The sequence below is a fragment of the Brassica rapa genome, chromosome A07, assembly GCF_000309985.2.
Source record: "Brassica rapa cultivar Chiifu-401-42 chromosome A07, CAAS_Brap_v3.01, whole genome shotgun sequence".
Classification (NCBI taxonomy): Eukaryota; Viridiplantae; Streptophyta; class Magnoliopsida; order Brassicales; family Brassicaceae; genus Brassica; species Brassica rapa.
This window is the reverse complement of record NC_024801.2, coordinates 28,511,209-28,534,202: the sequence shown is the minus strand read 5'-3', so window position 1 is coordinate 28,534,202 and position 22,994 is coordinate 28,511,209. Positions and strand designations below refer to the sequence as shown.

The window sequence follows — 22,994 nt, the reverse complement described above, 5'->3', positions numbered from 1 at the left end:
TGAGAAGGGTGATCTCATCGACTTTGGGTCTGAACACAACGAGCTCAGAGTTTCCATTGAGCGAGAGGCGGCGACGATCGCATGGAGCGAGAGGCGGCAATGATCGCATGGAGAATACTGAACAGAACGATTGGTGCCAAAGAAAAAATCTTTAGCCGTGAAGGCAATTCCAAAAATGAATCCATTGCAGACCGCGCGGTGGAATCTGAACAAGGCGAATATACATAATTTTCGTCGCCGGCAGATGTCAGGGATGACGTTAGCGCCGCCGCAAAGAGAAAACAGAGAAGGGGAAATCTAGCCATCTGTTAGAGAGTAACTCCTAAACTTCTTCTGCGTCCGATTCGTTGGACGTGTCTCGAATAGTTAGATAAGCCTTTTAACTTATGGGCCTCACACTAAAGGTCCAAAACTTAAAGTTTGTTTAATTTTTAAACTAAAAAAATGTCATATTAACCCAAACAACATTTAAAAGACAAACTATAACCCATACAAACTTAAAGAGTGTCCCCACAAAATTATATAACAAATAATCATTTATATAACAAGTAAAGTATATCCCGCCCGTAAGGCGGACCGACCCTAGTTTAATAATAAAAAATTGAAAAGATGAACCCCAAAAAGGGTTCAGTGATGCTTTTGCTCTTATGCCACTAAAACAATGCAGAAAATTCAAAACCTACGTTCTGAACAATAAAATAAATAAATCAAAACCTTTGTTTGAGAGTATAAAAAATTGTGTTAATGTATTTGCAATTCCACAATTTTTTTGTTAATCAAGATCTGATCTTTTCAAGAACATATCAAAAAACCTACGTATCGTTCTTTTCCTGATTATTATTTTTCAAAAAATAATTAACGTTTTTTTTTTATATATTATTGCACAGCCTAGAGTTAATTAATTACTCAAGAAACCGAAACAATTAAGAACGGTAGTCATTAAGTAAGGCCTAATCTAGTGTATTAATAGAAGGCCCATTAATTCACATATTTCGTAAGCCCAATGCATCGTTTAGGTTTAGTGGGCCGGGTCAAGTTCTAGACTCAACTGAAGCTTTCCAGGATATGAAAACAAGCAGCTAAGCTTGAATCGAAGTGATGCTCAGCACAATGAGACGTACATGGACAATCTCGATTTCGTGAATCCTACAAAGATATTTTGTTCACTGAATCATCAGCAATAGGACGATGAAATTGGCGTCGAGCTTGTTGTTTCCGAATCAATGGCGTCTCTTAGCATCACCACCGCAGCTTTATCTACCAGCTTTCATTTTCTCTACAGGTAACAAATGCTTGATTTGTTTCATCCCCTAGTTTCGTTCCGCTTACCTCTCTTCTCTATTCTCTCAATCTTGTTCAGCCTCCTCCACTCCAAAGTCTCCCACTTTCTGGTCTCCAACCTTGCGTCAATGTCGGAATCTTCAGACAGCTGTTTCTCCAGTCGTCACTTCAAGCTACTTGCCCACTTCCTACATCACTCAGAAGCAGATTGAAACCCCTGCCTCCCCGGTAAAGTTCCCTCCTTTGGAGCCCTTTTCTTATCTTCTTTGAATGCAACTTAACCAACCAACAGAACGTTGGTTTTTGTGTAGGAAAAAGAAGGGCCACCAATGCAGGAAAGTTTGGGAGCTTTTCAAAAACTCCCCATGGTGATGCCATCTATTGATTTGTATTCTTCTGCTCTCAGGAAGTCCAAAAGAGTCCAACCTACTAAAGGTTGTACCTTGATTCCTTTCTTCACACATTCATTCGTTCAGACCCTTTGAGCTGAGCATGTATCCATTTTGGCAGGCATTGCTAATATTGCAAAGCGAGAAAGGAATAGAGGTGCTAAACAGCTTGATGCACTCATGAAAGTAACTTCATTTGCATCCTTCCCTTTGTTCCATATAAATGATTGTTGTCTTACCAAATCAGAAATTGCTCTCTTGTTTAAGGAACTGGCTCTACCTTTAAAAGGATATATGGAAAGTTTTCCACGGAGGAGACTCTTGCATCCATATGAGCGGTCTCTTATTGAGTTGACTCTTGGTGATGGAAACTACGAGGAGGTATCTCTATTATGCATGCCCTCTAAGACGCATTACCCTGCAACTGATTCAAGCGCATTGGTTTATAATTTTAGTTGTTCTTAGGTGTTAGGAAAAGTTGATGCTCTGAGGAAGAAGGTACAATCTGTTGGAAAGGAACATGCTTCCCTCTGTGCTAAGGTCAGACTTCTCAGTTCTGTATTTCAAAAAATAGATAATTGTATTTTTCATGTTAGTTTATCTCACATAAGTTGTGATTGGTACTTCAACACTAAAGGCGTTACAAGCTTATTAACAATACCCATTGTTCCATCTTATTCTATAATATATCACTTTAGGAATAGTTAAATGAGATCTTTTGTTTGCAGGCATTGTCAAAGCGAGAAGCAGAGGACCGGTTGAGCGAAGGTGTGGAGAAGCTTGAACTGGTTTTCCAGCAACAAGGAATAGCTGTTGATGAATTGTTAAGCATAGCAAAGGTTTGTTTACCATGAATGAACCCTTTGTTTTTCCCCTCCAGTGGTTTGATCTCTTTGAATTATTCGTTAGAGTTGTATGAAGAGAGCTAATTATTTTGCAGGTTTTGAGGGCTATGCCAGTTGTTGATTTGGAAATGCCAACTCTTTGCCTTGTTGGAGCACCAAACGTTGGCAAGTCATCTTTAGTGCGCATTCTTTCAACAGGGAAGCCTGAGGTTTGCCTTATTATCCCAATCTTCATATATATACATATATTGGTATAATAACTTGCACTGTCTGTTCCTTATATGATTTTTTTTGGCATGTCAGATTTGCAATTATCCTTTCACCACCAGAGGAATCCTCATGGGTCACGTCATTTTGAACTACCAACGATTTCAGGTAACTTGCTTTGCTTCGTCAAATCACATTACTCATGATTTGGATTGTTAATTATCTAAGCATTGCAGGTGACAGACACCCCTGGGCTTCTCAGGAGATGTGATGGTAATGTCTAGTTAGTACAACTTCTCTTTTGGCTACATGATTTTATGATATTTAATCAAGTTTTGATTGTCTTTTTATTGGGGTTGATACAGAGGATAGGAATAATCTAGAGAAGCTAACTCTTGCTGTACTCACTCATCTTCCAACCGCGGTTCTATATGTTCATGATTTAACTGGTGAATGTGGGACTTCTCCTTCTGATCAGGTAATCATTTTTTATGGCTTCAGTGCATTATTAATGTGCATATGGTTATTTTCTTTGAAATGATCTGAAGAAGACAAAACATGTGTGTGAGCCAAAATAGTTGGGTCTGATTATGTTGTTATATATTTGTTTTGAGGGCATTGCAGTTTCGAATTTATAAAGAAATAAAAGAAAGGTTTGAGGATTACCTGTGGATTGATGTTGTGTCCAAATGCGATCTGCTGGGAGGCGGCTCTCCGGTGATTTACGCCAAAGAAGATATAAGTAATGATGAAGCAGAAATCATTAGGTACAGGGAAACAGGACCTGATGGATCAATTCATGTCTCAGTGAAAACAGAACAAGGTCTCAGTGAGGTATGTAAATAACCCTACCAGAAATATTTGACTAAATAAATGAAGAAGCAAAAGTGTGCGTGTGTTTTGAGTGCTCTACATGGCTTGCAGCTAAAGAGCAGAGTGAAGGAAGTACTGAGTACTGAGATGGAGAAGATCAAAAGTGAAGTGAGAGTTGATCCAACTGTTCCTAGTTCTTAGAATATAGAGAGACTTTGCATTTTACCAAAACCCATTTTAAGCTTTTCTCACTATTTCTTCTTTGTTTTTATGTTTCTTTAATAGGATTGATACGTTAATGCATTTTATATATATCAAAAGGTTAAATAATTGATAACTCATTTTCACTTCAAATAACTGAAAACTTGTTTGTAATTTATATATATTTCTAACTTAGAACTTGGCTATTTAAGTAAGTTGAGTGGCTTGACCTATAAATAGTTTACGTTCATGAGAGCATTATACACTATTAGCCAGATCAAATAGCAAGAAGAGGTTTAAGGTAAATGCTTTACTCTCTGTTTTTCCTCCCCTGCTGCCTCTCTCAAAGACTTGGTTCCCAAGCAACTTAGAGGTTTCTTTTTTTCTTGTAGATTTCTAAAGAGGGAATCTATCTTTCACGGTTCGCTCTCTGCACACCAAGATTCTCTCTTTCCCGTGTCACGTAAGTTTTTGATTCTTCTTTGTTTCATTTCCTCATTCTCGACTCCATTATTCTGTAGTTCTCCCATTCCCGTGTCACACAAGTCTTAGGGTTTCTTCTTTTTTGGTTTCCATCGTAAACTTTCCTTACGTCTCGATTATGTTTGGTTTCCCCTGAAAGTTCTCAAGCCTTAGTTGTTATGTGCTTAAACTCGTAAGCTGCTGTGTTAAAGCTCTAAGATTGCTCTATGGACAACAGTGTATCTTGCATTTACGATCTTGATTTTGCTTGGGGTGTGTGTATGGCCATTGATGTTACGAGCACCAATGACTAATTCTCTCAGTTTCCGGCGTAGAAATTCTTCAGGAAACCTCTAGTTTCTGATTCTCCATTCGTTTATAATCTTAGTTTTTATACTGTTGGCTTGCCTTTTTCAGAAGTAAAAAAAAAAAAACAAGAACAAGATGGATGCTGTTCATGAGTTGCAGATGAAGATCAATGATTACGAAAGGAAAAGAATGCATTACGAACGCAAGATTAGTCGTCTTGAGGATGATCTTTTTCAGAGGAATCAAGAGATCATACGTGCAAAGTTAACAATATTGCAGGTACGTATATATACATACATCTTTTAACATAACTCATGGCGGCATCATGTTTCATTTTTCCTTTTTAAAAACTTATAGGCTCTGCCAGAACTAAATACTCCAGAGAAGGGCCCGTTGGTTGACATAGTAAGAGTCCCGGGCTACCTAAACCCAAAGATGTTTGAAGCAGCGTGCCTCAATAACCCATCTGATGGTCGTGAGAAGGAAACAATGAGGAAGGATAGAGCAATACTTGATGCCGAAACTCTGTGCAATGAGTGGAGAAGCAAAACCAGTAATGGAGTTTGGGAGCTTTACATAGAAGGTCCGGAAGAGGGAGAAGAAGAAGACGACTGGGTACAAGTGGAGGCGCAGGATCTGCTGGACCTCAAAGAGAAATATGGTGATGAGCTTTACAAAGCTATTAAGATAGCATGGACTGAGTCACAAGAAAGTACAAGAACAGGAGTGCACTTGAAGCCTTGGGATTATGACGCTGGGAGGGAGAACATTAACAGAGCTACTTGTTCCACTTCGAGAGCAGATCCAGTTCCTCGTTATGAAAACCAGTGAAAAAGGGAACTAAATATATGAAAAAAAAACTATGGGATATACCAATAATATGAGTCTCTTGCGTCAGTTTCCAATTGAGATTGGTTTAGGCTGATTAACCTTACTGCATGCGTGTTAATAGGAAGTCTTAACAGCAATCTTTCATGTTTAGACCTTTTTTTCTTGAGGTTGTTAAGTATAATTCTTCGCAATAGTTATTATTTTCGATAATTATTTAAAACTTCTCTAAGCAAACTTCACTATTTTAATTCTCGAGTTTGCAAGCATTGTAAGACACATGTTGGCTTAATCCATAACTTGGCAAATGAATCACTATCTGTTGGTTGATGACATAAATTGTGGTCTCTTATTAACTGAGAATTGTCAGCTTGTTTGCTCCTTGGTCTTGTTTGCATTGCATCAGTGGACTTGTAAAGAATATAAATGAAATCAATTGGTCGTGTTCTTGTGCTACAGGAAGCAGATGCTCAAGTAAGAAGATAAATGTGGTCATTAGTCTTTTAACATTTTAAGGTTTAACCGTTTAATTATGTTATTGACAATTTAGCCCAAGTTTTTAGACGTTTATGTGTGTATACAAAATCCTAGCGGTTAATTATATTCATCTCCTATAAATATGAATTTCGGTAATATTGTTTTAGTAAATAATGCAGAAAGATGAATAGCCAAAATATGAAACTTTCAGATTAATAGACAAAGATGTGAGAAACACAATAACTGCAAGGCGCAAGAGGCGCAAATTCACCAACATCATGGCACTTTGGATCAGATGATCCGGTCATATTCAATAGCCAAAAATTTACTATCTTTTTTGTTTTTTATCTAATGTTTGCCAAGAAAGATGTATGTAAAAGACAAAAGTTTCATTTTTAATGATATTTACAGTTTAGTAAAAAAAAAAATTAATGCAGAAAGATAAAAATGCGACTTGAAATAAGCAGCGATCCTAATTAAGAAAACAGAAACAACAAAACTTTTGGAGAAACAAAAAGAAAATCGGATTCAGAATAGCAGAAAAACAAAAAAAAAAGGTAAAAGAATAAATAAAAAGAAAAGTTTGATTTAATAATAATAATAAATATCACTTCTTCTCCTACCAATTACGCCTTTCGATAAACCACCACCACCACCCACATCCTCTGAAACCCTAGCCCACCACCAATCGAATCGCCGCCTACTCTTCCATCTACCAGGTTCGATTCCACCCACACGACCTCCTTCGATTTTTCGATTTAGAAATTGAAATGTTTGATTGTGTTGGATTAATCGCAGATTTGATGAAACCGGATCGGGTCTTCCTCTAGATCCGTTCTAGGTTCTTCTCTCTAGATTCCCCCACCCACCGTCTTCTCCATGTCTCTGTTTCTAAAAGACGATTCGATCCAAATCCGCGAAGTCTGGAGCGATAACCTCCAGGAGGAAATGGATCTGATCCGCGAAGTCGTCGACGACTTCCCTTACGTCGCCATGGACACCGAGTTCCCCGGAATCGTCGTCCGCCCCGTCGGAACCTTCAAATCCAACGCCGATTACCACTACGAGACCCTAAAGCTCAACGTCAACATCCTCAACATCATCCAGCTCGGCCTCACCTTCTCCAACGAGCAGGGCAACCTCCCCACCTGCGGCACCGACAACAAATACTGCATCTGGCAGTTCAACTTCCGCGAGTTCGATCTCGACTCCGACATCTTCGCCGTCGACTCCATCGACCTCCTCAAGCAGTCAGGGATCGACTTCGCCAAGAACACTCGAGAAGGGATCGAGTCCAGGCGTTTCGCTGAGCTCCTGATGTCTTCCGGGATCGTGCTGAACGGGAACGTGCACTGGGTCACGTTCCACAGCGGGTACGATTTCGGATACTTGCTGAAGCTCCTCACGTGCCAGAACCTGCCCGATTCGCAGACGAGCTTCTTCGAGCTGATCAATGTTTATTTCCCGACGGTGTACGATATAAAGCACCTGATGAAGTTCTGCAACAGCCTGCACGGGGGGCTGAACAAGCTGGCGGAGCTGCTGGAGGTGGAGAGAGTTGGGATATGTCACCAGGCGGGGTCGGATAGTTTGCTCACGTCTTGTACTTTCAGAAAGCTTAAGGAGAATTTCTTCGTTGGTCCCTTGCAGAAATATGCTGGTGTTTTGTATGGATTAGGTGTTGAAAATGGTCAGGTTGCTCTCTAATATCATAATAATAAAAAAATTCAAATAAAAAGTCCTTAAAAATTCTCTCTTTTCATCTTTTTTTTTTTGTTACATGAGGTTGTGTTGAATATACTGGTGTGCAACTGCATGATCACAGATTCGTAGAACTTTGAAAATTAGGATCATAAGTGAAGAGGGATTATATAGACATGAAATCTGTGTCTGAAACAAAATGATTCGAACCCAGTTTTTTCTTTTCTTACAAGACCGTGAAGAAACTGAATTGGAAACGTTTTGGTTGTCTGAATAAGCGATTGCTTTTGTCGGCATAACCCATTAGTTGATATTACTGAGGCCCGATATTGTAATTAGTGACCACGATTTGGGCTTTATAAGGCAAAATGTTCCTTTACGACCTCTTACAAATTATACCACTCACTAAATAAAAGTTTTATTTCAGTGTGCCTTTGGGCTATAAGAAAAGTTCGCTCAGTTGTTTCTTACGAGTCCTATAACTTCGTGTTTGAAGCGATGAGGCTGATCCTGTTATTCCTCCTGTCGCTGAGGCAGCTGCTATTCCAGAGGACATGGATCTGAGCTGACTCTTAGTAAGTCACGTGCTCACGGTGGTGTGACCGACCATAGAGGTCTGTTTTGATGAAATTGCTAAAACTTATTGAGAAGCGTGTGGCTCAGCTATGTCAAAGCTTGTTATAAAGCTCTATGTGCTGATGATAACATCAATTTGCTTACTGTTCCAAATGCCAATAATATCTTTAGTGAATAAGGCTGGTGTAAGTCTTGCGGATGGCTTGTTAAGCTCGTCTTATAATACTAACTAATTCCAAAAACCTATCAAAACTAGTAATCAACTTTATCTTATCAAAGGAAAAGAAGGCGGGAACATGTCTGTTAGTAAAATGTCATAGAAAAAAAAAGCGAAAATTACTTTTTGGTAAATCAAGTATTAAAGCCCTCCCTCATTAAAAAAAATAGATTATTTTATCCGTTTTCAGCAATTATAGTAACAAATTCTGTGATTCAACACAATCTAAATGTTCATTGATTTTTTTTTTTTAAGAAAATGAATCTCTTTGCCTTTATAGTTTTGTAATTAGAGTTAGTGGTGTGGTATATAAGTTGTTTAGCACACACCGCTTAACCTCACAAGTCACAACCTTTACCCCCCCCCCCCCGAACTCTCTCTCCCCCCTTTCATTGTCTCGACGACCCTTATATGAGGATCCTAAGCGTTTGGTCGATAACAGTGTTTTCGGGTTGAAGACACAGTTTGATGTTCTGTTTGATTTTCTAGGGTTTTGAATTTCTGGGGGAAGAAGAAGAACAAATATGGCTTCTATTGTTGGATTGAACCATCTTGGTGAAGCACTCATTGATGCTGGAAACAGACTGCTCACCCCTCATTCTTCAACCGACGAGCTTCTCAATCTTCTCGATGTACGTCTTCCTCTTTTGATTGTTCCATCAAAATCGTGTCTTTTGTTAGGTTAGATTCTTCGAAATGCGATTAGGGTTTCTCTTTCTTGCCGCTAAGGAAATCTCGAATTGATGTTTTTAGTGGATTGTTTGGTGAAAGTTTGCTCCTTTATTGGATTATCGAACTTGTTAATTTGGTGGAAGCAGCGAATTGGATCTCTAATTTTCAATTCCTTCATGTGCGTGTGTGTAGGAAACTGAGTCACTGCTGAGAAAAGTGGAGCAAGATCAACCCTTGTCAATGCAAAACGCCCTAATTCCCACCAAGAAGGCTTTGGTTTCAAGTGACCTCTTGAGCCACCCTGATTCTGATGTTAGGGTTTCTGTTGTCTCCTGCTTAACCGAAATCGTCAGGATCACTGCCCCAGAAGCTCCTTACACTGATGATCAGATGAAGGTAAACAGAAACAAATTAAATTACTTCTCTGTAATGGTCTTTTGAAGTCTGCTTGTTTGGTGTCACAGGACGTCTTCAGGTTGACGATAGAAGCTTTTGAGAAGCTAGCTGATGCATCCTCTCGCAGCTATCAGAAAGCCGAGTCTGTTCTTGATAATGTCTCAAAGGTCAAATCTTGCTTGGTCATGCTGGACCTAGAGTGCGATGACCTCATTCTACAAATGTTTCGCATGTTCCTGAGACTCATAAGGTAGATCAGATAATACAAAACCTAAGTTTCTAGAAACTCTTTAGATCATATACTTAACTGGTTTGTGTGTTCTGTTAGATCTGATCATCCACGAGTGGTTTTTTCTTCAATGGAGATGATAATGATTACAGTATTAGATGAAACCGAAGAAGTGTCAAGGGACTTTCTCGATATTCTGTTAGCTAGTGTCAAAAAGGATAATCAGGTGAGCTTTCTTCCTACTTACAAGTTAATTCTCTTAGCCGTCAACAAACTTTGGATTTGATTTGTCTTCACTTCATGTTTTAGAATGTTTCACCAATGGCTTGGAGTCTTGTTGAGAAGGTTCTCAGTAGATGTGCCCGTAAGCTTAAACCATGCATCATGGAAGCTTTGAAGTCTTCAGGGACCACCTTGGATTCATATTCACCAGTAGTTACGACCATATGCCAGACTGTTTTTGAAACTCCCAAGGTCCACAATGTTGTTGACACCAAAGAGAATGAGGTATTCTTGTTACCCTGAGCTCTATCGTTCGTTGTAGAGTTTCAGCATTTTTTAACTAATTCGCTTGATGTAGGACAAACTGGTTTTGGGGCATTCACGCAAGGAGACTCGTTCTAAAAGTGGTTCCAAGAGACCTGCGATAGATGAAAAATCAAGAAAGGGAAAGCAAGTGTGGTCTGAGTGTAGAGATGCAGAAACAGATGTAGGAGTCTCAGGGAAGAGAGGAAGGAAACCCAATTCATTGATGAATCCTGAGGAAGGTTACGACATTCCTTGGCTTTCAGGGAAAAGAGATTCTTTAAAGACATGTTCATCAAACAAGAAGCTTCAGAGAAAAGCATCAGGAGGAGGAGGAGAATCATCACTTGAAAAGGTGGCTGCAAAGAAAACGCCTCCGGCTAAAGAATCTTCCCCGGCCACTACTAGTAGGGCGCTGACGGGTTCAGTTAAACGAAGCAGGGTTAAGATGGAGGACACTGATCATGATTTAGATTCTCCTTCTTCACCCAAATTGAAGAAGTTGGCATCATGCTTCCGGGACGAAGAAGAGACTCTTGAGGAAGAATCAAATCATGAAATACCAGAAGATGACACAAAGATTGGAGAATCAAGGAAGAAGACAAAGTCCCAGAAGGGCGGGAAGAAGAAGCCAGTTGTGAGCTCCAGCGGAAAAAGATCGTCAGCTCGCACAGCTGCTAAGAAAAACAACTTGGAAGGTGCTTCTTCGGATACTCCTGTTCCACAATCATCAAAGGACAAGGTAGATGATCATATAGTTCTCTTATTTAATTAATGATATATCATAAAACTTTTGTGTTGAAATTTCATGTTTCGATCAAATATTGCAGAAGAAGAAGGTTTCTCAAGTTGGAGCTAGAGCATTGGCAGAAGAATCTGAAGAGACTTCAAGGAGCCAACAAGTGAGGAGCCGGACAGCAAAAAAAGAAGTGGTATAATAAGCTTTGTCGCCTTAGCCTTTATATTATTGTCACATATCTGTTAGTAACTCCTCTTTTCAGGGGTCTGGAGCGGATTTGGTCGGGAAGAGAGTGAATATATGGTGGCCGCTGGACAAGACGTAAGTGCATATGAAAGTTGAAAGGTTCTTGTTTCCAAAGTGTAGTAGCTTAAATCGTTGATTTGTGTTTCACTGTGCAGTTTTTATGAAGGCGTCATACAGGCTTATTCTGGTCGTACGAAGATGCATCAGGTGAGTGAGATACAATCTCTGATTATCTGCTACTCAACTCTGTTGCTCCTCTGTCAGAATTATGGATTTATTCACATTTGATTGCAGGTATTATATACTGATGGAGAATCAGAAGAGCTTTATCTTTATAAAGAACGCTGGGAGCTACTTGAGGATCTCTCTTCTGCCAGTGAGGTATCTGTGTTTCTTTCTTTCTTTGTTTCTCGCGTGAATGCGTAAATCGCAAGTGCTTTAATGATTTTCCCCCAAAATCGATTAGCAGGAGGAGGATATGGAGATTGATCTGCCAGAGTCCATTCCTTTATTTGACATGTGAGTAAACACGGATCATGTGTCTATCAGCTTCTCATTTATTGTGATCCTGTTTGTAAAAGTACAAGTCCTCTTATGTTATGATTGTTGCAGAATGCAGAGGCAGAAAGTCAAGAAAAGCAAAAACGTGGAATCATCATCATCAAAGAAGGATTCTGGCAAAAAGGCAGCAAGGGAAGGGAAGAATGTCAAATCGTTGAAAGAGTTAAGTGCTGTTGAAACTGGCAGAAGAGAAGCAGAGCAGGAAGTGAGCCGAGATGTGGACGAGGAAAGCGAAGATGAGTATTATAACAGTGAGATGCAAGAAGATGAAGAGAACCTGAAATGGACTGAGACAGAAGCTAAGGAAGAAGAGGAACAGTTTGAAACTCCAGAGGTTGAGAGTGAGAGAGACGGCTCAGAGTCGGAAGAGGAGCCAAAGTGGAGAGAAACAGATGATATGGAGGACGAAGCAGAAGAGAGAGAAGAGGCTGAGGCTGATGATAAAGTGCCAAAAAGCTCAAGCCTCTCCGAGATCGAGAAAGACTCTGATGAAGAGAGAGGGTCTTGAATTGGAGTTTATGCGTCGTGAACAAAAACCATTTGCTTTAGACTCTCTATTTCCTTTATTTATCTTTGTTACTAGATTTTTACTGAACCTGTTAGAGAGATATGACGTCACCTGGTCTGTGTTGTGTCTCTGAAAGTTTGTGACATTTGTATTTTAGGAAAGCATAATCGTTGTTTACTAGATAAAGAGCCACGTTTGTCACTCGGTTATAAGGTTATTTTTCCACGTGAGAGATTCAATTCCGAAATGATTGAGAAACCGCTCGGAAATTTTCTGTGTGTTCAATTACATTCAACCATCTCGGGACAGGACACGGTTTGAATAAGACACTCATCTTGTCCAAATATTAACTTTGTCAAAGATGGCTTGCAAAGTCTTACTTTTGTCAGTCTTCTTTTCTTTAAAATAGTTGCTATCAAAAAAGCAATATCAATCTAATGGTCAAGAATGATGTTACTTTTATTTATAACAAAAGATATATATAGTAAATGTTTTTCACGTAGTACATCAAATTAATTGGTTAATTAGTTGAAAAATACGGACTTATGCTCAGGGGAACTTTCGTATTAGTAAACAGGTTGGGCCCCCCTGGCTTTTAAGTTACATTAATTCATGTACAATATTGTCAATGTCAATATTCTCAACCTCTCACCACCCCTTGTTTTTTTTTTAATTAGGGTATATAAGATTTATAAGTTTAAGCCAAGATAATGGATAATACACCAAGAAGAAACAAACTACAAAAGACAAGGCATAACTCCTAGATTTGTATATAGATTTTAAAGAACGTACGTACAATATACTAACTTATTATTATCAAGGTCTTCAGACTTCTAGAACTCCATATACATGGATTATTAACTTAAGGGAATGCTGCCATTGCCAAAGAAAAAAAAAACTTAATAGTTGGAGTAATTGGCAATTTTCTTCTGTTGTTTTAAAATATATTTTGACAAATTTTCTTTTGTTGTTTTCAAATATATTTGGCAATTTCCTGAAATTTAAAAGCCAACCAAATAAGGCTTTCCACTTGGCAAGTAAAAGACAGATTCACAACACCTTTGGTTGACGATTTTGTTTGACCTTTTATGGGAATGCATTTACACTTATCACCTACAACTTTGAAACTATTCCACTTATTCTCTAGTGTCCTTAAAATAAATCAAATCAAATATGATTCCCGATAGTTCCTTCTTCATTCACCAACTCTTTACCTTGGTTAGGTGAAATAAAGCCAAGTTGTAACTTATGAAACGGTGACTTCTTTTGATGTCTCTATAAATACAAACCAGAACGCTTCCTCCAAACGACACATCATAACTTATAACATTTCTCTCTCTCTCTCTTAAACCTTCTTACCCAACAGAAAAAAATGCCTGCCGACGGGAAACTTGTTTGCGTCACTGGAGCCGGTGGCTACATTGCTTCTTGGATCGTTAAGTTACTCTTGGAGAGAGGCTACACCGTTAGAGGAACCGTGCGGAACCCAGCTGATCCCAAGAACAACCACCTCAGAGAGCTCGATGGAGCCAAAGAAAGACTCACTCTTCACAGTGCTGATCTTCTCGACTACGAAGCTCTTTGTGCCGCAATAGATGGCTGCGATGGCGTTTTCCACACCGCTTCTCCGATGACCGATGACCCCGTTAGTAACTATATTTAATTTTCCTAAATCCATAATATTACTCTGTTTTATTAGGTTTAATCTTATTTATTAAGGTAAATATATAGGAGACAATGTTGGAACCGGCGGTGAACGGAGCCAAGTTCGTGATCGACGCGGCGGCTAAAGCCAAGGTGAAGCGTGTGGTGTTCACGTCATCTATCGGTGCTGTTTACATGAACCCTAACCGTGACCCTCAAACCATAGTCAACGAAGATTGTTGGAGTGATCTTGATTTCTGCAAAAACACAAAGGTATATTTATTATATATATTTATATCTTGGTCTATATATTTTTTGCATGGAGTTTTATTCAAACCCACCGACCGAAATACATGTAACCATGTGGCTGTAATAAGGTCACATGTCAAGCCTTAAAACTTAATTTCTCAAATTCTGACCTATTTTATCGGTGCCTTGTAGAATTGGTATTGCTATGGGAAGATGGTGGCGGAACAATCAGCATGGGAGACGGCGAAGGCTAAAGGTGTGGACTTGGTGGTGCTAAACCCGGTTCTAGTTCTTGGACCACCGCTCCAGTCAGCGGTCAACGCTAGCCTAGTCCATATTCTCAAGTATCTCACCGGCTCAGCCAAGACCTATGCTAACCTTACTCAGGTCTACGTGGACGTCCGTGATGTGGCACTAGGCCATGTTATGGTCTACGAATCATCCTCTGCCTCAGGCCGTTACATCCTCGCCGAGACCGCGCTTCACCGCGGCGAGGTTGTCGAGATTCTTGCTAAATTCTTCCCGGAGTATCCACTTCCCACCAAGTAAGTCCACGTTTGACCTTTTTAACTCTTTGGTCAAAATTATATTAAAGTCAACACGATCTTGTGGGTCTAGTAAAATACAACCTTGGATTTTACAAACTATTTGAGTTTGATTTTTGATACTCGAAACAATCTAATCAAGATTATCCTCTTTTTTTCAACAAATCAATAAATTAGTTAGGATAAAAGGGACATGAGTGGTAGTTGGTATTGAAATGTGTTACTATTTGTCCCATATATCAAAATTGGTATGTACTAACTTCACATCACAAGGTCCACATCATGTTTCACCTACTGCTTACGCTGAGATCTTACAAAATCCTATATGTACACGTGTTTATGTTTGTTTTTCTTTGGATTTATACTAAAAATGGTGTAGTCTTGTTACTGGTCCAAATTCATTTGACAAAAGAACTAGAGTGTTAACAGTATGTTCTTTCTTCACCTACTCCATAGTTTGGTCACTAGTTTCATGACTTGTGTCTCTTTTGGCTAGTTCAATAGTTGATACGTTACATATACAAGAAGCCATTTCCAGGCTATGTTATTAACATATAGTGTGCTTATTATAATATTTGTAGGTGTTCGGACGATAAGAATCCAAGGGCAAAGCCATACAAGTTCACTACTCAGAAGATAAAAGACTTAGGGTTGGAGTTTACACCCATCAAGCAATCTCTCTACGATTCTGTCAAGAGCTTGCAAGAGAAAGGTCATCTTCCTCTTCCTCAATATTCCAACCAAGACAACGTCACAATCGAATCCTAGAACACGATACGACCATCATCTCTGATCATACCCACATAAAATACGTTTGATTTTACTAAGTTATATTTGTTTAATCTTGAAGCATATATACAATTATATATAGCTGAATGCCCTCTTCTTTTCGTAATTTAGAATGTCACTCGTATGTATAATGTATGATATGATAGTGGAAACAATGATTTTATTATCCGATGTCATGATTGTAACGTTGTTCCTTACATAAAACTTACTAGAAAAAAAAAAAGAATTCTTATAAAATCTAAGAACCACTATCGAAAGGTATTCATTTGAGTCCTAGTACTGATATGATTGTATAAGATTCAATCAGCATTGGATGTAGACGCTTTACCAAACTGCATGTCGACAATGTCTTGTCTTGGAAGTGTCTCCACAGTTTGTGAATTAGTCGAAGCAAGAAGAGGACCAGCTTCTCCGTTTTTTCGAAAGACAAGATAAGCTATGGAGGCTAAGTAGATGGCAATGCCTGTGAACCCAAGAATTCCACAAAAGACGACAAGGACATGCTTCATGTGGCTATGTATAAGCAATTTAGTGAAACTGCTTACTATATAGTATATATTTATCCCCATGATTAAACCACCAATGACCCATGTCAAAGCTGAAATCTGTTAGATAAAAAGGAAACATATGAAGTTAATTGATAACATTTTTCCTTGGTTCAGTGAAAATGAGTTATGCATACCGCCATATGGTTTACGTGTGAACCCATCTTGATTTTGCAGCTAGTGAACTTGAGAAGAGGAACTAACGCAAAGGGCAGCTCAAAGGATAAGATCATCTGTTCACAGTTTATTCAACCAATGAATTGATTTGTTTATGGTAAAGTCATATAAATATATAGATGTGACTAGCTAGAGATGGGAAAGATTGTGTTACCGAGGCAATGATGATTAACTTTCCAGCTCCAGCTGAACCACCAATGAGAGCAACGATTAGACTCGGGATAATAGCTAAGCATCTTGTTAAGAAGTTCCTGAGCCATGGAACAAGTCTTAGATCAAGAAACCCTTGCATGATGTATTGTCCAGCATATGTTCCGGTAATAGTTGAGCTCTGTCCGGAAGCAAGAAGTGCGATGGCAAATAGCTTTGAACTCCATTTACCCACAACGTTCTGTTTGAAAACAAACAAGCTTTAATGTTCTGAAACATTATAGAAAGAAACAAAAGCCGTAGTAAGCAAGTTACCCGTAGAAGAAACGAAGCCTTGTTTAAGTCCAAATCCTCACATTTAGCTCGGTCTTCGGGGGTTAAATCCGAGGCATTACAAACAGCACCACTTACTGATATCACAGAGACGTTTATAAGAAAGGCCACCATTAGAGCCAGTCCGCTTTCTATCAAGTAAAACCTACAAGCCTCTTTGATGCCAGTAGATGAACGTGGGATTTTCCTCGAGAGAACCAACGCAGAGTGCAAGAAGAGATTGTGCCTGTGGAAAAAGAAATGATCGCATAAGATTTTTATTAAGGAAAAAAAAAATCTCTTATGAATATTGGTGAAGAAACTGTGAGCTTACGGCATAACCATAGCTCCAAGCAAAGAGATTGCAAGACCAGTTGCACCATTTCCTTTGAGTTGTGGAACAAAGAGACCATGTAGGACTTCTCCTGCGTCTGGCTTTGAGTAGTGTAGCTCAATGACGAAGCATATAGCTATTGTGAACACGAGAAATGCAACCAAGAACTCCAGCTTTCTTACCTGTGAATGACAAACATCATAAGGCTTGACTATACATAGCACCGTGACATGGAAAAAGATCAAAGAAAAGAATACCCCGTATTGTTGAAGTGCGAGAAGCATCAGTGTACTTAAGCCTGTAAGAAGAACACCAATCCATATGGGTATGCTAAAGAGCATGTTCAGTGCAAAAGCTGTTCCGATTACTATATAAAAAAGTAAACCAAGAATGATTAGCACTAACAGAGAAATTATAGAAACAAAGTAAGAGTATAGAAATTTGGTACCTTCTGGAATGTCACAAGCGACTATTGCAATTTCAGCAACAACCCATAACAAAAAGTTCGGAACTTTGGAGTATTCAGCTCTACAATGCTCAGCTAAATGTTTTCCTGTGATGATATAACCAAAATAAATTCAGCAAAGTTGATGTATAAAAACTTATAACCAAAGAGTAACATAACCTGTGACAACACCAAGATTGGCAGCCAGAGATTGAATCACCAAACCCGCACAAGACGCCACCAATATGATCCAAAGTAACTGTTTATTACAAAGAAATCAATATTTATTTTTATCGAAAAAATAAGGTGAGTAGGGGAAGAGTTTATGCACCTCATACTTGTATTGTGCTCCTGCTTGTAGATCAGTCTCAACTGCAAAACACATGAAGAATAATTAAAAAAAAAAAGCATTAAGCAACTGATAGTTAATGGAGATGATATAGGAAAGTGAATCTGGTTTATGATCTTACAGTTTCCAGGATCAATATATGCAATTGAAACAAGAAAACCAGGTCCTAAGTAGGCAAAGAAATTCTTCCAGCTCTTATTCTGCATATATATGTAAAGACATCAAACAAAATTATTGATCAAACAAACGTATTCTGTCATTTGCTTATATCTAAGAAGTACAAAATCAAGATTATCTGCATGTTTTCAAGTCTGTTCTATTGACTATGACAGCGATTTCTTCATTTTATGGACATTTATTGGATTTTGACTAGTTCAGTTAATTAGTAATAAATTAAGCGAATACATGTGAGTTTTGTTAAGATTAAAAAAAAACAAAATAAAAACATATGTTTACGAGGGGTTTGAGCCAAATCTATAAACTTGGTGATTATAGATCAAACAAACGTCATCTGTCATTTTGCTTATATTTTTTTTTCTAATTATAACACTGAAAGTAACATTGTTCTCCGAAAACTCAGAGACATAGGTTCACAGAACCCAATAAACAGCTACTACAAAAAGGCAAATGAAATAATGTGAGACAGAAATAAACGATGCCAGTCGGCTCCCATGAGATAGCATGTTGCTTATGTGAGGCAACATTAGAGTATGAGATTATATATGCATGTTATTGACTATGACAGCGATTTCTTCATTTAATTTTATGGAATTAGTAATATTACGAATCAAGCGAATGAGTTTTCTTAAGATTAAAAACAAAACAAAACATATGTTTAAGGGGGGGTTTGAGCCAAATCTATAGACTTGGTGATTGTCGGCATCATGATATTCTAGGGTTTTTCAGAAAAAAATATAGTATATATGATATTCTAGGGTTTTTGAGCCAAATCTTGGGATTAGATAAATGAAAATTAAACAACAAACCTCAGGGACAATAATTTGATCAGAATCAGCATCGCCGGTGGTAGAAATCAATTGAGGTCCAGAAGCATCCGCCATAGCCATCTCTCTTACTAAGTAATTTCTTTGTGAATGATTTTGAGTATTGATAAAAGAAAGTGCGCAAACTACGTATATATAGAGGTAAACCTGAGGCGAGCTTTAAGGAGATTTTATGGTGGATTTATTCTTTTTAATCACAAACAAAATCGTGGATTCATTAAGAAAGATTTACGTAATATGGTAGTTTTACACTTACAAGAACACTATAGCACACGCCAAACACACTTTTCTCCTTTCCCAACACACTTTTCCCTAACTAAAACCTACGTAACTCAACGCTCCCTTCTTTTACGGTTGAACTCTAACTAACCCTTAACTAAATAACAATTTTTTTTAATTAATTTTTAATATTACGAATCTTGTTTTTTTTCGACAAAATATAACTATTGGAGAGAATTTATTAACTTGACAGTATATATATAGTCTTTGTGAAACTACAAGATAGCCAGTACGGAGGATTTTTAAACACGATGAATAAAAATATGATGTAGGAGGTACTTTCTGTGCCAATCGGTGAGCTGGAATATTTGCCTGACGAGGTGTATAAACACACTTCCGTTTCTTGAAAGTCAAAGCAGCCATAAGAATATCACGACTAACATTACGAAGACGATACTCTGTTGATTCTACTTGAAGATGTCCAAAACAGTGCGCATGCTTCTCCTAACCAAGCCGAACCTCAATATCGTGCTACTCCATTAGCGTCACGTACAATCCATCCACATTTCACTCTTTTCGTATTTGGATCAAAAGAAGCATCGACATTACATTTAACAAAGCCGTCGGGAGGTCTTGACCATACCGGTGTCCGTTTTTTTTTGATGCTTGAATAAACCGCTGTCCATTAATCTCTGTAGCCAAATCCTGCCTAGCTTTAAGCCATTACGAGAAACTGACCAAACAATCTTATCAGGTTCAACTTCCTTTGCCAAGAAGATTTGGTTTACTATGGCTCTGTCCTCAGCATTTAAGAAATTAGCTAAGGCTTCACCATTCCAGTGTCTATGGTTACCATCACTGGTGATAAGCTCCTTGACAAATATAGGATCACGAGAGAAACAATTAGTTGCAGGTCGCGGGGGGTCAGTATAGGAAGCCAATGTTATTGATTGCGTGTTTGTCTTGTGATAATTCTGTGTCTCTTTTGATAAAACCGATTGACAAAAATATGAGGAACAGGACATCACCATTTTACAGAGGAAAGATAATAAGGAGTTAGCAGAACCGATGGTTTACTGGTTTGATACCAGACATAATTGAGGAGGAGTAAAGAAGTTAGGGAAACAGATCTTTTATTTTATAATATGGTGAAAATAAGTTACAATTGATGTAAAAAACAGTCTATTTTTTTTTGATTAAATTTAACATTCAATTCAAAAAAAAAAAAATGTGTCTATATACAGTTTGTTTGATTGCGTGTTTGTCTTGTGAAAGTTTGGTATCCATTGATAGTTCTATTAGTCACCTGATGCTAAGCATCCATTTCATTTTGTTGTTTTGACACTTTTTTGTTAATGTGACACAAGAGTTTTACATTGTGACTATGAAAGTTCTAAACATAGGTTTCCAAGTTGGAGAATATGGTTATGAAGCAACTGACTTCTAATCTGATGAGAAGATTGCTACAAGTTGTATAATTAATGAATTGTCTATACATTGTTTGCTCTGTTACTTTTTCAGTGAATTGGTGATATTATCATTGAGAGAAGCACAATTTGTTTCTTGGAATCCTCTTTAAAAAGGTTCATACCAAAAACAAGAATAAAACAATGTAATATTGCAATTGATTGGCTTTATCTTGTTCTGTAATCAACAATCATGTCTCTTTTCTATTGTTATTGGCATCATCAATAAAAAAAATTAAAAAATTTGGACATCAAGTTTATACAAATTTTTTTTTTAAAAAAAAAAAATTGTATTTGAAAATTGATGTTTTAGACTTTAGTTGTTACATTTTACTTTAAAACTAAAATATAAATGTAATTCTAAAATTGTGGCATAATTTTATTGGGAAGAAAACAAAATTTAAAAACAAAACTAAAAGTCAATAGATAAAAATATGTATTTATTTTTTATTAATATGTATGAAAATTTTAAAATATTAATATTTCAAATACATAGGGAGTATTTGTTACAGAACTGAAAGAAGAAAATTATTTGAATAATGTAACATGAATAACTCAAACATGCTATCATAGATTATTCAAAGTTTATAATCTAATTACTACATAATTGGCAGGGGAAATGATAATCTGATATGCAAATACGGTTAACATTTCATTGGTTTATCTTATTTAGAGACATATTCGTGCACTGAATTGCCAATAAGACTCTGACACGAACTCGTCAGGAGAATATTTGAATCAATAGAAACCGTATTAATATTATTTCATAGATAAGTCATTTTTGGTCGGCCATCTACCATAAAGAAAAGTATAATTTATATTTCAAGAAAACAAAAGAGACGTGAAGCCAATTCGAACCATCGAACTAAATATTGATATACAAAATAGATGTCAAAGAAAAACGTGTAATTCACGGAAACACACTGTTGCTCTGATGGCTTCACTTTTACGGTAATGGATACTATTTGAAGAATCATTCATTGAATTCATGTCACAGTCAGTTCCATGTTGTTTAAAGTAGCAGTAAATACGCGAAGAAGTTTCTATATATAGAACCTTTGTTTTTCAATAGGAAAATTCTATGATTAGGGTTAAATCAATAAAATATATTAAAACTATATAAAGGGTTATGTATTATGCAGCTTTTTCATCTATCAATATATGAAAAAACTGAAGGAAATTATATGTTTACCATTTTCATGGTATCACTTTTCATTTTTACCACCACTAAGAAAACATTTTTAAAATATCTTCTTCATTAAATGGCAAAAGACTCTTATGCCCTTGTTATTTATATATATAATAAATTATTATTTAAATAAAAAATAAAAAATAAAGTACAATTTTTTTATGTTTTCGAATTATACTTTTTCAAATTCGAACCTTTTTATAAATTTTTTTTTTTCAAATTTCTTTTTGAAAAACGAAAATTATGTTTGAAACTATTTTTTAAATTTTTTTATATATATTTTAAGTATTTATTTATATATTTATTAGAATCACAAATTTCACATTCCAAAAACCTTATCCCACCCCTCAACTCTAAACCTTAAGTCTAGATTAATTAACCCTAAGGATATAATTGTCTTTTACTCTTCATTAAAAATGAAGGTAAAAGTGGTTATTGTAAATATAAAAAGTGGTACTATAAATATGTTATTTGTGGCAATTTCCCAAAAAACTGCCTAATTAGGAAAAAAATGACGCAAAAAGAAGTAAAACCATATGTGTAAGAGTAGACTCTAGCAAAACTACTCTCTTTTTTTTCTTTCTCAAAAAAAAAAAAGAAGAAGAAGAGTAGACTCTAGCATTTGGGATTAGTCTTTGTTTTTTCATACTTGGTCGTGTTATTAAGTGAACGTGGGCACTAGAGACAAAAACCAAAAGACCATTTCCAAAAAGGCAAGAGGAATTAAGAATATCATATTAATATATTTAATAGCCAACACATGTTTTAGACCTTTATTAGTTCATGAACCTTTGAATTGTACGGCATTTTGTTCCTTTTGCTAAGTTCAATGCATCTCTGGAGGACCTACTGCTTAACTAACCAAGAGGTCCAAGATACAGAATAATATCACAAAGGAAAAGAAAGCCATTATAGCTTTAACCTCTTAAAATGTAAAACAAACTTTCAATTCCATTACTTCTTTGGTTTCAGAAATATAGCTATAGTATCGGGGCGATACTTTTGAAGAAATTGAAACAAATTAATCTAGATTTCTATGTTTTGGTATCCATGTCTACTTAAGATTTTTGACTAACAAAAACGTAGACATATGTTTATACATAAGGAGATGACATATTGACATGCAACACTTTGTAACTAGATTATCTGCAATGTATTCATCTAAATTTCTTGTCAACAGAATATGACATTTTCCAAAATTAATAAAACGTATGGGTCTATGCCTTTTGTTTTCTGAATCTTAATAAAAAAACTGGATGGCTATTTGTTTGAATAAAAGGATGAAGAAGACAGACAAGGAAGGAATGGATCTAAACCAAACCACTCGTGTGTAAGGTGTTTCGAAGTCAACGGTCAAAGTCTTCAAAATACTGGAAAGGAAAGGAATTGTGCTTT

The 22,994-nt window shown here is 37.0% G+C and overlaps 5 protein-coding genes across 7 annotated transcripts; 4 read left to right on the top strand and 1 right to left on the bottom strand.

Annotated features, from left to right (window-relative positions):
- Positions 1 to 1,053: 1,053 nt before the first annotated feature.
- LOC103832456 (nucleolar GTP-binding protein 1) lies at positions 1,054 to 5,548 on the top strand. Its single transcript, XM_018653379.2, has 15 exons — positions 1,054 to 1,282; positions 1,361 to 1,509; positions 1,593 to 1,716; positions 1,792 to 1,856; positions 1,938 to 2,051; positions 2,136 to 2,210; positions 2,399 to 2,509; positions 2,611 to 2,724; positions 2,819 to 2,890; positions 2,959 to 2,995; positions 3,088 to 3,200; positions 3,347 to 3,556; positions 3,647 to 4,199; positions 4,616 to 4,786; positions 4,865 to 5,548. Exons 1-13 carry the CDS (start codon positions 1,189 to 1,191, stop codon positions 3,734 to 3,736), a joined length of 1,368 nt encoding a protein of 455 aa, XP_018508895.1. The 5' UTR covers positions 1,054 to 1,188; the 3' UTR covers positions 3,737 to 4,199; positions 4,616 to 4,786; positions 4,865 to 5,548.
- A 690-nt stretch (positions 5,549 to 6,238) lies between these two features.
- Positions 6,239 to 7,570, top strand: LOC103832455 (probable CCR4-associated factor 1 homolog 6). Its single transcript, XM_009108468.3, has 2 exons — positions 6,239 to 6,531; positions 6,611 to 7,570. Exon 2 carries the CDS (start codon positions 6,692 to 6,694, stop codon positions 7,517 to 7,519), a length of 828 nt encoding a protein of 275 aa, XP_009106716.1. The 5' UTR covers positions 6,239 to 6,531; positions 6,611 to 6,691; the 3' UTR covers positions 7,520 to 7,570.
- Positions 7,571 to 8,548: 978 nt separating this feature from the next.
- Positions 8,549 to 12,414, top strand: LOC103832454 (glutamic acid-rich protein). 2 transcript variants are annotated; one of them, XM_018653296.2, is made up of 12 exons: positions 8,549 to 8,938; positions 9,171 to 9,374; positions 9,443 to 9,624; positions 9,703 to 9,829; positions 9,913 to 10,110; positions 10,184 to 10,870; positions 10,959 to 11,060; positions 11,130 to 11,188; positions 11,269 to 11,320; positions 11,408 to 11,494; positions 11,580 to 11,632; positions 11,726 to 12,414. In XM_018653296.2, the coding sequence occupies exons 1-12, from the start codon at positions 8,831 to 8,833 to the stop codon at positions 12,180 to 12,182; spliced, it is 2,316 nt and encodes a 771-aa protein (XP_018508812.2). In that variant the 5' UTR covers positions 8,549 to 8,830; the 3' UTR covers positions 12,183 to 12,414. The 2 variants fall into 2 exon arrangements, with proteins under 2 accessions (XP_018508812.2, XP_033130299.1); XM_033274408.1 differs by having other exon boundaries at positions 8,556 to 8,938; positions 11,583 to 11,632.
- A 235-nt stretch (positions 12,415 to 12,649) lies between these two features.
- LOC103832452 (cinnamoyl-CoA reductase 2) lies at positions 12,650 to 15,585 on the top strand. The gene is made up of 4 exons (XM_009108465.3): positions 12,650 to 13,827; positions 13,914 to 14,099; positions 14,268 to 14,620; positions 15,202 to 15,585. The coding sequence occupies exons 1-4, from the start codon at positions 13,555 to 13,557 to the stop codon at positions 15,386 to 15,388; spliced, it is 999 nt and encodes a 332-aa protein (XP_009106713.1). The 5' UTR covers positions 12,650 to 13,554; the 3' UTR covers positions 15,389 to 15,585.
- Positions 15,553 to 21,802, bottom strand: LOC103832453 (metal transporter Nramp1). Of its 2 annotated transcripts, XM_009108466.3 has the most exons (11): positions 18,708 to 21,799; positions 17,843 to 17,921; positions 17,704 to 17,744; positions 17,553 to 17,631; positions 17,376 to 17,480; positions 17,185 to 17,294; positions 16,928 to 17,109; positions 16,597 to 16,840; positions 16,286 to 16,522; positions 16,092 to 16,187; positions 15,553 to 16,014 (listed from the first exon to the last, which is right to left on the bottom strand). In XM_009108466.3, the coding sequence occupies exons 1-11, from the start codon at positions 18,786 to 18,788 to the stop codon at positions 15,709 to 15,711; spliced, it is 1,560 nt and encodes a 519-aa protein (XP_009106714.1). In that variant the 5' UTR covers positions 18,789 to 21,799; the 3' UTR covers positions 15,553 to 15,708. The 2 variants fall into 2 exon arrangements, with proteins under 2 accessions (XP_009106714.1, XP_033130300.1); XM_033274409.1 differs by having other exon boundaries at positions 16,928 to 17,294; positions 18,708 to 21,802.
- Positions 21,803 to 22,994: the final 1,192 nt, after the last annotated feature.